The following is an 18,280-nucleotide window of genomic DNA, read 5'->3' as shown; positions in this document are numbered from 1 at the left end:
GGGAGCCAGAGATGGCTGAAATCAGTAGAGATTTAAGATCACAATTTTATATGTTCAGGGTGGGAGGTGAACAAAGCACATGGCAGAAAGGGTCCCTTGGCATCCACATCTGGCTAGTGTGGGGCCAACTCAGTTGTTGCTGTTGTTCAGTGCATATATGTATGCAGATATCCACATATTCCAATATCCAAAGGCTTGAATACATATGTGGATATCTGCATGCATACATAATACACTGAACTTAAAAAAATGAGACCAGGCTTACCAGATGTGCAATCCCAAGGTGACATCTTTTGGGACACTTCCTGCTATGAACTTTGCCTACTTCCCAGCCTTCAGGCTTAAGTTGCAGCAGCTGCAACAAGTCCCTTTTTGGACAGTGCTTCACGGCCCCTGCTTCTGGGAAGCAGACTTACTAACTTTCATGTGCAGAAATCCCTTTAATTTAATTTAATCTGTTTCTCAACAGGGGGAAATAGCATGAAGAATTGTCCCAAAGGTAGTTGTGCATACAGAAATCAATAACTCAGCTCCCCAGAAGTGTGGATCACTAACCACTGTCCAAAAAGGAATTAGTGAACATAGAAGCAGGGATAAGGAAGCATTGTCCAAGAAGGGACTTGTGCACATAGAGGTCAATACCTCAGCTCCCTAGAAGTGGGGATCATGAAGCACTGTCCCAAAAGGGGCTTGTGCACATGGAAGTCAATAACTCTGCTCTCCTTGCAGCCCCTTCCAGCTCTTGCCCACGGATTTAGGGATGGGGTTCATGCTATGGGTAGGTGGGGTCTATCAAATTATATCTTAAAATATACCATGAGGTAGTAAGATGACTCAAGTGGTTAAGTTGCCAGCTCTTGCAAGATCATCAGGTTGGCAGTTTGAGGTCTGGGTGCCTCATGATGGGATGGGCTCCCATCACTAGTCCCAGCTTCTGCCAATCTAGCAGTTCGAAAACATGCAAATGCAAGTAGATAAATAGGTACCACTCTGGTGGGAAGGTAAACAGCATTCTGTGCAATCATGCTGGCCAGATATCACAGAGTAGACAACATTGGCTCTTTGGCTTAGTAACAAAGATGAGAACGGCCCGCTATGGTCAGACACAACTTGAAAACCTCGCCAACGGGGAATATACCTTTACCTTTAGTAAGACTTGATATTCCTTAGTTACTTTTTTTGAAAAAAGAATTCCCATACATTTTCCTATCTGGTTTGTGACCAGGAGAACTTTTCTAGAAAATCTAGTGGAACCTTGTATCTGCAAAATTGCATGTAGATAACCTTGTTAGCTTGCAATACACAGAAAAGTTCCATTAATTCAAGGAGGGGCCTGCTGGTTTTGCAGGCAAGCCTTGTGACCAATGAAAGAGTGGGCCCCTCATCAAATTCATGGAACTTGTCAGTAATTTGCAAGTGTCAAAACAATGGAACTTTGAAAAACGAGGTGTTGAAAGGCTGGGGAAGCCTGTACAAGCCATTCAGTGTGAATATAGGTGGGCAGTAAGAATGACAGAAAAACACGAAAGGCCATTTGTTTATATTGATATTCAGTCATACGTATATCTGGATGTATGCTGAGAAGAAGAAAAAATACAGCTACTGCAGTTGTGTGGTCCAAAATAGTCCAATACAGTGCATATGTGAACATAGTAGAGATACTGTGCACTGGAGCTGGGATATAGCCCTCATATGGATCCAGCCTTTGTTTTATATCAGGTGGTGACACGTTTACACTTCCCCCCTTTCTGGCTCTGAAATTGGTACAAATTTTGGATTTTAAATATATTCCCTCTAATAACATATTTATTTGTGCATTCCTCCATTAACTAAAACATGTTTGTGCAGACTTTTTTTATTTTACAATTGTACATGTTTTCACTATATGGTTTCAAAAGTGTGTGCATTCTTTTGTGAATACTTATTTCTCTGAAATACTCATTGGCCTTGCAAACATACACGTTCTTGAGGGGAGTTGTATTCTTCTCACAAGTCTTGGGAGTCTTGCGAGCAGTCACTGAAACTGCTGAATCCATTGGAATTCTTTTCCATCCTTATTTGTATCATTTACTGTTACATTATGGGAATATGAATAGACCTTTTTGCTGTGGCTATAAGGAAGCAAAATTCATCTTACAATCTTTCATGGACTTTTCAGGTCCATGAAATGTGGTGGGGTTGTGGACTAATTCCCTCTAACGCCTTCCAGGGCACAAAAATGCCCTCATTGTCATGACTTCTGGTCACCATTTTGAGAGGGTCTGCCACACAAATGGAGGTATTTGGGAATAGTGGGAGCTCTGGAGACAGTTAGAGTTGTTTTTGGAAGACCTCCGTATGTCTTTCAAGCAAAAATCACCTTAAAATCATGCCAATTTTTTTTTTTTGGGGGGGGGGAATAGCAGGGAATGGCTTCAGGGGCTGCAAAATGCAGTCTAGGCATACATATGGCCCACAGGCCAAATCTACCCCCTGCCTTGGATAGATCTGGTGAGTCCCATTTTTCTGCTTGTATTCCCCTTTCTATGTAATGAATATAATGGTGATATGTTTCATAGCAGATAGGGTTGTTATTAACCAAGTTGGTCTCACTGAATGAGAAAGACAGAGTGTGGGAAGATGTATACTTTATTGAACCAACTAGTCTATAAAAACACTGAAGGAAAGCTTGTGCACTTACATGCCAATGATTTTGTAATCTCATCTTGCCAATGTCCCTGTTAGTGAGAAAAGCTGTATTTTCTTGAAATGCGGTGATGAATGGTGGGAAATTGATACTCCCAGACACATTGTGTAAACTCTCAAAGGAAAAGTCATTTGAGTATTAGGAAAGACAATTCTTCCTGTAACTTGTTTGTTTTGGCATTATAACTAACTAATTGCTGTGTGGAATCTCAAGTGAATCTCAAGATGGAAAGAGAAGTTCAAGATGCACAATGCAGTGTTCCTATTGTGTGGTATTTATGTGTGAGAGCTTTACAAATATGAATGCCTTAAAGGTGCTAGTCCTGCATCTAAGGGTTATGGCATGGCAAAAGCACATCTTTTACACGTGCAGATCAACCCCTAATGATCTCAGATAAATACATTATGTGATAGCAGCAAGATTCTGCTAATAAAGATAAGCAATAGAGGGACTAGTCTCATTCACAGCTACTAATGTTACTGGATTTGTACCACTTCAGACTGTAAGATTATGGAGAAAGGTGGGATATAAATCCTGGAAAATAAATAAATAAAATAAATAAGAGGGTGGGAGGCACATTAAAAACTTCCTTCAAATAGGAAAAAAGAGATATGCTGTTTCGTAAGATTATACTTTGGAAAACCATAATAACTTTATGTGCTATTTTATTTAACAGAACCTCCAAAAGCTACTGTGTCACCCAAAGATCAATCATTTACTGAAGGATCTGAGGTATCCATCAGTTGTTCTGCCACTGGGTATCCAAAACCAACAATAGTGTGGATGCACAATGATATGTTCCTCATGGGCTCTCACAGGTATATTTAAACCTTCCTTCACCATCCTTGATTCATGTCTTCCACTGGAGGAAAAATGCATGAATTGTCTTTGACTGAAAATGTTCCAGCTATCCAAGTGTGTTGTGAGATTAAACAACTAAGGCCATCACTGCACAGTTTTTTCAGGCCACAGAGGCCTAGCAAGGAACAATGGCAATGTTGCCTAAATAAACACCACTGAATTATTTCCATTATAATTCAGGGTTTTTAGTTTTATTTTTCCTCATTGTATTTGCCAGTACAGTAGCCTATAAGTGCATATGGTCAGAACTTGGAGAATTCACCTTTTTAGTCTGTATCTCCCAGAATTGCCAACTAGACAATAGCCACAATGTCTCTCAGATTCTAAGAAACTGACCACTCACAGTCCAAACTCCTTTGAGCAAATCTTGCCAAGAAAATGCCATGCTAGGTTTGTCTTAGGGTCTCCAGATCAGAAATGACCTGAAGGCACAACAACAACAACAACAAGATGTTCCTCATCCATAGAATTGACATGCATGCATGCAAGGGCCCTTTCCCCTACATAGTTACACTGTCATGATTCCACTTAAACTGAGATTACTGCATCCCATGAAATTTTAGGATTTGCATTTCAGGAGGGGATATTTAGAGTTTTTTTGCCCAAGAGTTCTACTGCCACCTCAACTTTCACAAGATGTAGGCATTACAGTTAAAGTGGAATTATAGTGCTATACTTGTGTTGCATGAAAGGGACCCTACTATAATATTTGTGGTCTTCAAGATTACTGTATATACTCATGTATAAGTCTAGAATTTTAGTCAAAAAATTGACCTCAAAAACCTAGGTCAACTTATCCATGGGTCGATGTAAATTCTATATTTTAACTCTTATTAAAAAGGGAACCATCCCCTAGTGAAAGGCAAGAGAGCGATTTGCCCTGGAAGCACTGACCTCCCTCTATTCTCTCTCCCATCCAGCTTTTAGTGTGAGCCAAAACAGTTATGCTTGCCATAATTTTGTAGGTTCTTTGGCATTGTTTTCCTTTGCTTCATCATTTAGATCCATTGTTGCATGCCCCAAAGTTTCAACCTTGACTTATCCAAGGGTCATGTGAAAATCCACAATTTTGCCCCCTAAACCTGCCCTCGACTTATACATGAGGTCGATATATAGGCGAGTATGTACGGTAGCCATAAGGTTCACAGTAACTTCCAGGTTTCCCCCCCATTACCTTCTTCTTTCACAGGTACAGATTAATTCCTGAAGGCACCTTAATTATAAAAAGTGCAATCTCCAAAGATGCAGGAATCTATGGCTGTTTAGCTAGCAATGCTGCTGGAACAGTGAAGGAGACAGCTACCCTCACATACATTGGCAAGTATCATAATAAGTGGAATGTATTGATAGAACATAGAAGGGAGAGATGTATAAATACAATTGCTAGTTGCAACTGGATAGAGCCACTAAATAGTGAGGTTTGCATTTGTGATGCAAATTGATTCAGCGGGTCAACTCTAGTTGGGATGAACAATTGGATTGAGTCCTGATTGTTGTAAAATTTCCCTTTTAATGGTTGATAATAATAATTAATCAGAAAATTAAAACTGAATGTGGTAATATGAAATATTGTTGTTTGGTTATTTATCAAAAAACATTTTATTGTGTAATAACAAAGATACAGATAGAGCAGTAGGTATAGATGGATAATATGACTTATTTAATATAAAACAGGAATAGCAACAACTACAAAGGAGGGGAAAGAAAAAAGGTGGGTGTGTAGATTTAGATTCTTGGCCTCTCTCCCTCAGTACAGTGGGCCCTTGGTATCTGCTAGGGTTTGATTCCAAGATGCTCTGTGGATACTAAAGTCCATGGATGTTCAAGTTCTGTTATAAACTGTGGCATAGTAAAATGGTGTCCCTTGTATCTAATGGCAAAATCAAGGTTTGCTTTTTTGAATTTATATATTTTAAAATATATATTTCCAAGCCATGGATAGTTGAATCCATGGATAAAAAATCTGTGGATGTGGGGGGCTTACTGTATTGTTCACTGACTTGTAATGTCTCTGCTAGGCTGAAAGATTTTTTTTACAGCCCTGATACAGGGAATAACTTTTAACTGAAATGTCAGGAATCAAACCTTGGACCTTCTTAACCAGTGGGTTGGATATAATAAAGAAACAAATCAACTGATGCAGTTTCGCAGCTTTTACAGCAAAATGTAACCCCTCTCCCAATTCAGCTGAATTGTCTAGACATCATAAGAAGTAATTTTGGAAGAATATTACTAAATCCTAGGATATAACTTGTTCAGTTTGACAGAGAACTTGCCCAATGACCCAGAATGTTATATTTTTAACATATTTTTTTCTTGACATTTTGCAGAGGTCCCTAAGTTGACAGTAGTCCAAAGTGAACTTCTAATTGCTCTTGGAGACACAACTGTCATGGAATGCAAAAGCACTGGAATCCCACCTCCACAAGTTAAATGGTTTAAAGGTAACTTCTTCAAGTACATCTTTAGCTTAATTTCTTCTCATAGAACAATAGTGTTTTCTACAATTCCATCAGCAGTGTGGTCTTCTTATCTCTTGTTTTATTATCTGACTTCAGGCCTTAGTCAACTTACTTATGGTAAGCATTTCATCTGTGAAGTAAAATTGCGTATGGGCTGCAATGGATATCACAAGCTAGCTAATTAGATAGTCCATCTTACTATGACTAAAGTTTCTTATGAACAGAAGTTAACCTTACAGTATTTACTGAGCAGCTAATTGGATGAAAGTATCGCACCTATGGTTTTTGGATGAAGGACCATCGCCTCCCAAAAATAGTATTCTATGGTGAACTCGCCACGGATCAGTGTAAGAGGGGCGCCCCAAAGAAGAGATACAAGGACTCTCTGAAACAACATCTTAGGCTCAGCCAAATTGATCACCAACAATGGCCCTCCCTGGCCTCACACCGGGAGGCATGGAGACGCACTATCCACGATGCTGCAGCCTTTTTTGAAAGCTCATGCCGAACAAGTCTCAAAGAGAAACAACAACGCAGAAAGAACCACAACCCAGAAACATCACCCAAGGAGACTTTCTGCTGTGCTTTCTGCAACCGGACTTGTTTATCTCGGATTGGCCTTTTTAGTCATCAATGCGCTTGTAGAAAGCACGGGATGTGTCCTTTCTGAATCTTTGTTCACGAAGAAAAGCCAGAGAGATGGTTTGTGTAGATTGGCTCAAGTTCAAATGTGACTGCTGAGATTGAGCCTGTCTTTCATACTGCAGGGATGGTGTAAATCTTGGAAATAAATCTTGCCATAGCATCCTATGTATGCAGCATGCCTTGTTTTCAGTAAATAGATAGTCATTATAATCTTCTGGAAATCTGGTAATTTATTTTTCTGGAAATACGTAATAAATAGTGCTGTTTCAAAAAAAAAATAATAATCGAAAAATCCATTTATTTCTGAAATTTTTAAAATGTTATTCACTGTCATTACCTTTTGTCTGGATCTAGGTGACTTAGAGTTGAGGGCATCCGAATTTCTTATTATTGACATCCATCAAGGTCTCCTGAAGATCCAGGAAACGCAAGATCTGGATGCGGGTGACTATATGTGTGTTGCAACCAATATTGCAGGAAGTGCATCTGGCAAAATAACTCTGGACGTTGGTTGTAAGTATAATGGCTTTAAGGGGAAAAAACATCCTACATGTGAAACCCAGTATTAAATGAACACATACGTTTTGTTGGTTACTATATAATCCATTGACTGAAATCAAAGTGATTTGTGTGTAAATGAAAAACATTTACCTAAAGTAAACTGGGAGGGATTCTTCCATGTCCTTGTTTTTTGAATTATGCTTCAGAGACTCCTCTGACCTCTAAGGCCATAGAGGGGCAATGAGCTAAAGAACAAAAGAAGAGACCAGAAAAGAGTGTATATATTCAAATCACTAGGCAGCTGAAAATCAGTATTTTTAATCATCAATAAATAATAATTGATAATCTTCAATGAAAAAACATTTTTATTAGAGTCAAGTTCATATTTAAAGCAGAGGAGACATGGGATATGCTACCACTGGCTGCATGACTAAGAGAGGTTGAAATTGAGAGAGAGAGAGAGAGAGAAGAGAAGAGAAGAGAAGAGAAAAGAGGTTTGTAGGAGGAAGTGAATTCAGTCCTGAGAGATTAGTCTAAAGGTAAGAAATCCACAGAGCACGCAAGAGAAGGAGGGAACTATAGCAAAGATGGCTAACCTCTCTTGCCCCTAATGGCAAATAATTATTTGTGCAACTGTGCCTGCATATATCCCTATTGCCAACCAGGTTTAATGGTAAAGGAACATGACATGTACAGTCATGGCTGAAAAACATCTTGAGTTCCCAAATACCATTTCCTGATATTCTTGGAATCAAATAAAGTGAGGAGGTGAAGCAAAGGGGTGAATACAAACAGTGAAATTTGGTGGTGATGGTGATCTTTTTTTTTTTTTTTTACAATTGTATGTACCATATTACATAAAAGGCTAGGAGGTTAAGAATGAGTACTGCATTGCCTACTGAAGACCATCCAGTAGTTTAATTGCTTTAATTTAATAGGTTTTCATCCAGGTCTTTGCTGCATGTGCATCTATGTTCTATATATTGTATCACACTGACTCACCCATCTAGTACTTGCATATTATGCATGGACTGATAGTAAAAAAGGAAGTATAAAAACCATAGCCCAATTATCCTCTTGATATTTCTCTTCCTGTGTGCTTCTCTCACAGCTCCTCCAGTTTTCACACAAGAGCCTAGTGATGAATCGGCAGATATTAGTTCAAATGTGACACTGGCTTGTTATGTTCAGGGTTACCCAGAACCAAAGGTGAAATGGCAACGGCTGGATGGCACCCCGCTTTTTGCAAGACCTTTCCCAGTTAGTTCCATCAGTCAACTCCGAACAGGCGCCCTTTCAATTAATAGTATGTAGATTTTTTTTTGTATATACTAAAAGTGTGGAGAAAATATAATGCATAATACATACCACATTACTGAATTTAGGGTATGGTTTTGTCCTACAGTTTAAAGACAAAGGAGTGCTCCTGCAATCACAGTCATCTCAGAAGTCTTATAATGGGGAAAGTTCCTGTATATCTGTATATCTGTAGAATGTATAGAAGAGAGAAATACATACTTGTATGCTAAGAAATGTGTGCTGGTATAATTATTCCATAGCTGTAGCAGTTTAGTATCACTTTCACTCACACAGCTTTGTCATATAGAATTCTGAGATTCATAGTTTGGTGACAGGCACTTTGAATTTTCTTAGATAGCTCAGTGCACTCACCTGAACTAGAACACCAAGACTCTCTAATAAAGAATGCACAAGACTACAGATCTCAGGATTCCATAGGATGGAACCAAGTGGGTTACAATAATACTAAGTGTCTATAATTTTAGGGTATAGCTACTCAAAAAGAATTCAAAAGGTATATGGCCCAACATTTTCAGAAAATTGATAACCTGCTCATGTTATGATTTACTATAAGTTTTTTTTAAAGAGTAACTTAATGCTCTTTTGGTTGTATATCATGAACACAGGAATCAACCTCCATTATACTAACAAAGCAACCACCAGAATGCTTTTGCAGTGGGATTAAGTCAGACACAATTTTATGGCTTAAAATTGGCTACAACTTTAATGCTTATACAGCAGTGAAGTAAACATGATAAAACCATTAACAGGTAGCAGTGTAATGCAGACACATATCCGTATCGAAGGGGGTATTCCATCACTGGCTGTAGCACACCTAGAATAATTGAACTAATTGGGTCATAAATCAATCATAAGCAGGTCATAAACAATCATAATTAATCATAATCTGGCCATAAATCAATCATAGGTATGTGTGTGTGTCTTAAATCAATCATATTTGGAAATCACATGTTGGCAAAATGGCCAAAACATGTCTCATCCCTGTCTGTCCTGTTACCAGTATCAAGGATGGAGAACAAGTTTTGTCCCATCCCAAAAGACAGTAGAAATAAAAAATTTTAAAAATGTCAATATCACCTCTGTATCCCTTGGATCTGCTATGTGTGTGGATGTGCTGTCTGAGTAACACCAGATATATATGCACATACCTGTGCCCTTTCCCACTTGCTTTCTCATACAAGAGTGGAAAAAAGTGGATATGGTGGGGGCCATCCCCTCACCAATACACACACCCAGCAAGCCATACCACTGCTTTTTGGCACACCAAAGTGACATTGCATAATTTTCAGTCTGCCTTTTACTGGATTCTTAAATGGCTTATGGGGGCAGAAAAGTAAACCACTAGATTTATGGTCAGTTTTATGCTGATTTGGCCAGTCGGGGGAGCTGTGTGTGTTTTTTTTTTTTTTTGAACTGGAAATCTGCATAGAAGAAACTAATTTTAAAGAGCTTAAGGCGCTATAGCAACATCATAATCAGGGGCTGTAAAAATGAGTCTCATGGGTAGCATGCAGTCTATGGACCAAGCTTTGTTCCCCCTCCTCTAAAATATGTGTATGTGTATACGTGTGTGTATTTGTTATGTCTATATATCACTTGAGAGATAAAATCATAGCCTGGACCAAGTCATCAAATCTTTCTGTTTTCAGCAGAGTGTGTCATGGATATCTCATTGACCTGAACAGAATTTGCCCAGCTACACTACTCTGACAGATTGTGCCTGATTTCATAACTAATTATTAAAATTACATGATTTAAATTTGGAATTACTTGAGAACTGTTGTAGTAAATCCTGATATTTAGTAGGATTCTATCGATCATATGTCTATATGAGATTTTTTTGGTAAAGTTAAGAGCTTAGTCACCTTTTTTAAAGCAGCAGCAACAACAATACTTTTGTCTACTTTTAGATTTATGGGTTAATGATGAAGGAACCTATATCTGTGAAGCTGAAAACCAGTTTGGGAAGATCGTCTCACAGCCGGCTACACTTACAGTGACAGGACTAGGTAATTAACTGAATAATGTGGGATTTGCAATTGTTGACTTTCTCTGCATCCATCAAAACCCAGCATTGCATCCAAATCAGAAACCAAGTTTTCTCTGTTGACCTGTTTCATACTATGAGTTGAAGAACAGTGCATGTCAACAATAATGCTCTGTGTTTACATTAAATTCATATCTAATTTGGTATTTTAGTGGTTAAGCCATTGGAACTCCCCCCAATGGTATCTTAGGGGCAGTACAGACGGGAGGCTCCGTGCCACCCCTGTAAGCTGCAGCACAGATGTGCTGTCTAAAAGGAGCCACTCCAGGCGGCTCTTTTTTGTACCATCATGAGGGCTGCGACGCAGTCCTATGAAGGCTCTTCTGCCCAAGCAGTTTGGGCACTTGGGCTCCGGCACGTCATGGACGCATGCTGCAATCATGGCAGTGTCCACATGTACTAGGGCTCAGGAACATGCAGTTGCTGTGCTCTCCCGAGCCCTAGTTTTGGCCCCATGACAGTGCTTCCCGCCCATCTGTACTGGGCCATATTTGGTTAGTCAATTATACTTCTCTCTTGCCTAGTGTGAAAGCACTTTTTAAAACCAAAATGGCAAGGTTAAAAAACCCTTAAATCCCAAAGTAATATGTATCAAAGGTATAAGTATATATATTTTTAAAATGTATAAAAATACTGCATCAAAATAAGTGTCTGATACATAAACTAGAATAATTTAATGCTAAGCAATTGCTTGTTCTTGAGGGAGGTGTCAAAATAGGCACATGTAGTTGAGCATTCCTTTTTTTTTTTTGGTTAGTAGTAGTATTTAAAATGGCAGCCTAAATACCCTAAAAGCACCAGATCCCATCTGATCTTAGAAGCTAAGAAGAGTCAGACCTCATTAGTACTTGGAAGAGAGATAGTCAACAAATACCAGGTGCTGTAGGCTATATTTCAGAGGAAGGAACTGAGTGTTCCTTGCCTAAGAACACCCTATGAAATTCATGCTGTCACCATAAGTCTACAGGCGACTTGAAGGCACATAGACACAATACTTAAAATAAAAATAGGAGACATTGTAATGAGCATTATCTTGAAACATTTCAACAGAATCGGAACATTCATTTGTTTGTAATCTAGACGGGTCTTCATAAACATTAACTATGTTTGAGATTAGTGCTGTAGACTGGAATCTTTTAGACCACAGATGTAATCTCTGCCTTTGTAGTTGAGAGCATTTACTTTGCAGATTTATTGAGGACATGAACAATTACTGTGTTAAGGTTTTCTTTCTTTTCCTTTTCTTTATCTTTGATACAGTTGTACCTCTAATTGGAATGGGCCCAGCAGCGGCTAATGTAATTGAAGGTCAGCAGCTTACATTGTCATGTGTGCTGCTGGCAGGGAACCCTATCCCAGAACGCAAGTGGATTAAAAATAGTATGGTGGTAAGGGAATGTTTGATGAGCTTAATCTAATTTTCTATTCCCTACAGTGGACAGTCTTGACAAACATGCATTGCAGATAATGGGAAGTTACTTTTAAAAAGCAATGAGTTACAGTTATGTAGTTTAAATGCTCCCAAAAGCAGTTGGTTATCATTTTAAAAAAAAATTACTTTTAACTATTAAGTTTTCCACTCCTCAGAAGTAACTGGAATGATGTTCATATTGGTTGATTAAATAACAGCACCGGAGTACAGCAAGCTGGTTCCCTGTGACAGAAAACATTCTTTTCCTCTGTCTTGATGCACATTCAAAAGGGCAGAAAAAGATGCAAGCCAACATTTGAACCATGTGATATTCTCCTTCCAACATTATTAGTGAGGGCACCCCATATAGCATAAAAATAATCTCTAATTATAAAAAGTTACAACTATACTGTAAAAAAATCTAAAGTTCTCCCTTCTTAAGTTACATGTGTAATATAATATAGCCATACTGTAGTTCCAAGACAAAATAATTAAGTATCTTAAATAGCTGGTTCTGTGTAACCAATTAATTTTGAATTCTGTGAAATTTTAATAACATCTTTCAAAGCATGTTATTTCCAGAGATTGAATTTAAGGCACTTGATGTGTATGTATGTACACATCAGTGTACATACAGTACATTGTACATACAAGATGCCAGCCACAGATGCTGGCGAAACGTCAGGAAGAAACTCTTCTCGAACATGGCCACATAGCCCGGAAAGCCTTCGACTTCACATTGTATGTATGTATTTCCCCCTTTATAAAAGAACAAAGGCACTGATGGTTAGTTGATTTATGGAGTGCTATATTGACCTTTTCATTTAGCGAAGAACTGTGCTTGGTAATCTTAGGCAAATCACTTTCTCCTAATCCAACTCACCTTCACAGGATTCTGGACAGAATGCAACCCTGAGCTCTTGGGTGGGGTGAGATATAATATAAATTACTATACGATATAAAAAGTTAAATAGCAAACAGTGTTGAATAAGAATGTTTGAATGTATGTTTGCATTGGTAGTTTTCTCCTAAAACAATGACATGGATCCTATGGAGAAGGGCTGTTTGCATATGCATTTAAGTGGTTAGGTGACCTAATGCTTGACAGCTTGCAGTGGAACTTGACTAACTGTGGTTGATAGTGATTTTATTGAACTTCATACTGAAGTTGCTTTTGTGGGAAAGAAGTTATGATTGGACACTATACATCTAGGTTCCTTCTTAATGCTGCAGTCACCAATGAATGTATGAGAATTTTGAACTAGGCCTTTAGGTTCTCCTTTATCTGCAGCAGCTAGTCTACTGTTGTTTTTATATGGATCCGTCTAGCCACTCTTGCATATGTGTCGCATTAGTAGCATATTTCCTTCCACCTCCCCTCCACTTTTCTCAGTGAGAGATGAGACATGTGATTCTCGGCAGTTGCTAGTGTTTTCTCTCCCAGTTCCAGAGTATAAAAGATACAGAATTGAAGATTTTGCCTTTTATGAGACCACACTCAACAGTTCTCTTTAGAAAGGAAAGAGTGGAGCTATATCTTCATAGAATTTCATACCTCAAGTGATTATACCACTGGAGAACATGGAACTGTCATGGCCAGATAAGCTTGGAGCCTTAGAAACAATCATTTTTTACAAAACAAAATACATTTTATTAAATTATTAAATAGTAAATGCACACAAGGAAGGTTCTCAGTTATCATATGATATTCCAGTATAACAAAGTCAAAAAAATAAAAACAGAAGATAAAAACAGCCATGTTAACAATAACTTTCTATCAAAGCTAATCAAGTGTCCAAATATAATTCCATTTATAGGTTTTATCTATACATAATTCTTTCAAATGTGGCAAGCATTGTTCAATCTTCTATCCATTGAATCACAAGTGGCAGGAAGCTATCCTTCCAATATAAAAATATCAATCTTTTAGGAGCCAAAAGAAGGTGAAAATTCCACTTCCAGTGGCCCCTAGTTAGTTTCCAAGATACAGGTAAATTCTTCAAAAGAACATGCACATCTCTAAATATTAAATAGCTTTCCAATACCAAATTTATTCACTTAATTACTTCCACTCAAAATGAGGCAACTATGGAACAGCTCCAAAACATATGTGTTAAGGAGGTATTAGTGTTATTACATCTTCAACAATTTTCTGATTTCAATAAAGGTTTACTTGAAACAGCAATATACCTGAAACAGCAATTTCTGCCATATAAAACATAATCAAAGACCTACATCTTTACTTGTTTAATTGTTAAGACAGTGAACCACTTATTAACCAGAACTGGCCAGTTCCCTATTCCATTCTTGATGTAAACTTTGCATATCATATTTATTTATTGATAACAGAAATTTGTCTATCTATCTATCTATCTATCTATCTATCTATCATTGATTGAGGTACTTGGTCAGTCTCAACATTTCCAATATTAAGGGAACTTCAGAATCACTTAGTGCTTCAGGGCCAAATCTGAAGAAAGGTTTGATTAAAATTCGGATGGTGGTGCTGAATCCCCAATGCCTTACAAAATCCGTTTCCTCTTTCCATAACTGGATGAACCAAAATCATGCCAAATATTTTTTTTCTTGTCACAGAATTTGGGTGAAAAAATTAATTTTCTTAAAAAAAACAACCCGGAGTATACAGAGTCCTGAGCAGTAATGTCCAAGTAAACATGGAAGGAAACAAGCCTTTTTTACTTTCTTCACTTTCATCCCACCTCATCCAACTACAGGTTGTCCAAACTCCATATATTAGTGTTCGTAGTGATGGGAGCCTTCACCTTGAAAGGGTTCGACTGCAGGATGCTGGAGACTACACCTGCATGGCAAGCAATGTTGCTGGCACATACAACAAAACAACTGCTGTCAGTGTGCTTGGTGAGATAAACACTTCAATGTTTTCCTAGATTTTCAACATAAAAATGCCCTAGATAAAATTTTAAGTACACATTCATGTTATACACACACACACACACACACACACACACACACACACACGAGAGTGATTCATCATGCGGTTAGAAATGGGGCTTGCACATTCTAATTAAACAGAATGGGCATAGTTCAGAGGTGAACAACGTGACATCCTCGCTCAAATTTCAAAACCCCACAATCACTTGGGGAGTCTGGTAAGAGCAATATCTCTGTTTAAGTGCAGTGTAACAAGCAGGGCAGAAGAGGAGAAGAAAATGGGGAAGCCCTTCTCACCGTGGCCTCACCTTGCATACTTCTAGCATGCAGAACTCACTAGATTATCTCTGAGAAAATGGCCTTCTCCAGACAAAAAAAGTTTCACAGTCGTGTCCTAGTAGATTGTACCTCATATCATTTTATACAATACAATTATTGGGACTAAGTTTATAGGGTGTCTATTTGTTGCAAGAAACAGCATCCAGGAAATTTCTTGATATCTTGCCCAAAGGTCACATGAAAAAGAAACCACGTGCTATGTGAGGGAAAGTCAGCATGGTTATAGTGGTTTGACTGTTGGACTAGGACTGTGGGAGACCAGGGTTCAAATCCCCATTCAAGTGACCTTGGACAAGTCACACACACTCAACCTTGAAAGGCTTTCTGATTATAGCATGGTCTGAGCAGTGGAGCATGTAAACTACATTTCTTAAGTGATGATGCTTTTTGCAGATTCGTTTGCTTTATTTAAAAAAACAGACAGGTGAGAATTCTCAAAATGTTGTAGAGGTTTGAACATAATAAAAGAAGCAGGCAACCAAGGAGAGCAGGGAGCTTACAAGTAACAACTGGCTATCTCATTTTTAGTGACATCCTATTCACAGGAACCAAAAGGGGGGTTGTTTTGCAATACGTCATCTGTGGTTTTTTCACCCTCAACTTTGTGTGATGTTGCTCTACTCTTCATGACCAGAAAATTATTTCCTATGTAAAATGAATCAAGAAATGTAGAGGTGAACCTTCCCTGCAGAACTGCTGAAACATCCTTTTCCTGCTTTACAAACGAAGCAGTGTCGAAGTTAGTATTCATCTGGTTGCTTGTGAATGAAGATGTGTTTTAGTAGCATTTGGGTTTTACATTGCATCATGATGAACTGATGAGATATAATCCAGGGGTAGCTGTGTTGGCTGTTTAGTAAATTGAAACAAAAATCCACCAAACAGTGATATCTTTATTGGCCAACCGAAATGCACAATATACTTGTTGCAAGCTTTCGAAGCTCCACTGGCTTCTTCATCAGCCAAGATCTGACAAACCAAACAGGAGAAAAATTGGAGATGTTAGTAAGATGCCTGCATTTTGTTGTTTCTTTCCTTAGTTGTGATTGTTTGAGGAGGGTAAATTTTGCAGTCTGGCTCTTCCTCCTTCTGGCCATGTGGGAATTGGGAATTTATTAGAGTCCAGGATATTTAAAGTCCATTTGCATTCCCACATGGCCAGAAAGAGGAGGAGTCAGCCTGAGAAATTTACCCTCTTCATATCATCTTAACGGAGGACAGAAACAACAAAATGCAGGCATCTTACTAACATCTCCAATTTTTCTCTTGTTTGGTGAGTTGTGCTGAGGTGGCCCTGAGCCTCCCTTTTTTGGTGGTCTGTTTTAAGTCACTGATACACAAATCCTTCAAAAATAAAGGACAGTTCCTGTTTTCTTTTGTTTTTGTCCCCCAAACACACAAGATAAGTGGCCAATTTCCAGTCTGCAATGCCTGCAAAAAGATGGACATGGATGCCGTGGCATTTGGCCCCTCATATTTGCCACTTTCTCCCTTGAAAAAACCCATTATCTTTACAGTGATGTGACATTACATGTGGCATGTGATAAAAAGAAGATTAGCCAAAGAACACTTACGTGGATATGGAAATAAAAATTTGTTTTTGCATTAAACCTTTCTATTCAGCAAAGCTAGCTCACAGGGATAATAATGCCATATTATGGTGTGCATAATAGAAGAAGAAATTGAATATTCACATTAATTTCATGCTTTATGTTTGCTTGTAAGGTCTATAAGCCATATATTTTAAATGCTCTACATAAAGTCTGATGTTAATTGTGTGTAAAGGTTTTGTTCACATTGAAACTTTTAATTTATTTTTAAAAACATAGTTTATGCTTTGGAAGATGTCTTAGGTGTGTGTGTGTGTAAGATTTTCTCATGAGTGTGTTTCTGAGATTGGAGCTACAGGTTATGGCTGGAGCTGCCTTAAAAAGAGGTGACCCTACGCTACCTCTCCTTTCCGACTTTGTCTCTCCTCCCCTGCTCTGACTGGAAATGTTTAGGAATCCAAGATGTGTGATATAATGTCACCATCATCACTATTGTGAGTTTCCCAATCCTCTTCTCCTCTTCATGCATGGTTACTTAGGGGAAGCTGTAAACCCACAAAAAGACAATGCCTTATCACATTATGAAGAGAAATGAAGAGATGCAGAGGTGCACCTTAGAGGAAAAGATATTCCACTTCAACATTAGGAGGGACTTCCTGACAGTAAGAGCTGTTTGACAGTGGAGCACACTCTCTCGGAGAGTGGTGGAGTCTCCTTCTTTGGAGGTCTTTAAGCAGAGACTAGATGGCCATCTGCTGGGGATGCTTTGATTTGGATTTCCTGCATGGCAGGGGGTTGGACTGGATGACCCTTGGGGTCTCTTCCAACTCTATGATTCTATGCTGCTATAAATGATACTCAAAAGTATTCAGAAATTTTGGTCTGGAACTGAAACTGTAATACAGCAGAAAGTTTTGTATTTACTTGTTCATGAGACAAAGAAAGGTCTCTTGTTAATAAGTTGAAAGCATTTGTAAGCAATGTTGTCTATGTAGTATAAAGCAATGTGAAATAATCTGCAAAGTGTCTCTGTGTTTGTGTTTTCAGTTCTACCTATAATTCAGCATGGACAGCAGATATTCAATACTATAGAAGGAATCCCGGTTACACTACCCTGTAAAGCCAGTGGAGTTCCCAAGCCATCCATAGTCTGGTCCAAGGTGACTTTCCTTGCTTGTAATGAAATATCAACTGATATATGTAGCTGAGCAACAACAGGAGTTAATGCTGCTCTTAAATGTAAATAAATACCCACATTACCAAAATCTCAAAACTACTACTGAGGGAGTGAGAGGGTATCTTTTAATAATTTCTTTTAAATTTCCTAGCGTGGGAATAAGCCAAAATCAAAGCAGGATACAAAATGGACACAGTTTACCTTTCCTCTCAGCCTTGCTAGTTCAAATTGGCTCCTGACAACACACCCACCAATTACCTGGTACCCCTTGCCATCCTAATGCTTTTTGAAAGGCGTTGAATAGGTTACACAGAGCTATTTATTTAAAATATTTTTATCCTGCCCCATGGTCTTCATTTTCAAGATGG

General features: G+C 38.4%; 1 protein-coding gene across 1 annotated transcript in view; it reads left to right on the top strand.

Annotated features, from left to right (window-relative positions):
- The window catches only part of HMCN1 (hemicentin 1), a 284,684-nt gene that overhangs the window by 108,020 nt on the left and 158,384 nt on the right, over positions 1-18,280 (top strand). Inside the window, exons 12-20 of the mRNA XM_089515825.1 lie at positions 3,363-3,504; positions 4,737-4,864; positions 5,878-5,991; positions 7,009-7,167; positions 8,267-8,461; positions 10,386-10,484; positions 11,783-11,910; positions 14,669-14,813; positions 17,783-17,895. Of these exons, the coding sequence (XP_089371951.1) occupies positions 3,363-3,504; positions 4,737-4,864; positions 5,878-5,991; positions 7,009-7,167; positions 8,267-8,461; positions 10,386-10,484; positions 11,783-11,910; positions 14,669-14,813; positions 17,783-17,895 (1,223 nt within the window). The remainder of the gene's footprint in view (positions 1-3,362; positions 3,505-4,736; positions 4,865-5,877; positions 5,992-7,008; positions 7,168-8,266; positions 8,462-10,385; positions 10,485-11,782; positions 11,911-14,668; positions 14,814-17,782; positions 17,896-18,280) is intronic.

Source organism: Sceloporus occidentalis, unplaced genomic scaffold, assembly GCF_023333645.1.
Source record: "Sceloporus occidentalis isolate IW3139 unplaced genomic scaffold, rSceOcc1.0.p SCAF_3, whole genome shotgun sequence".
Lineage (NCBI taxonomy): Eukaryota > Metazoa > Chordata > Lepidosauria > Squamata > Phrynosomatidae > Sceloporus > Sceloporus occidentalis.
Note: the sequence above shows the minus strand (reverse complement) of the source record. Positions and strands in the feature narration are given on the sequence as shown.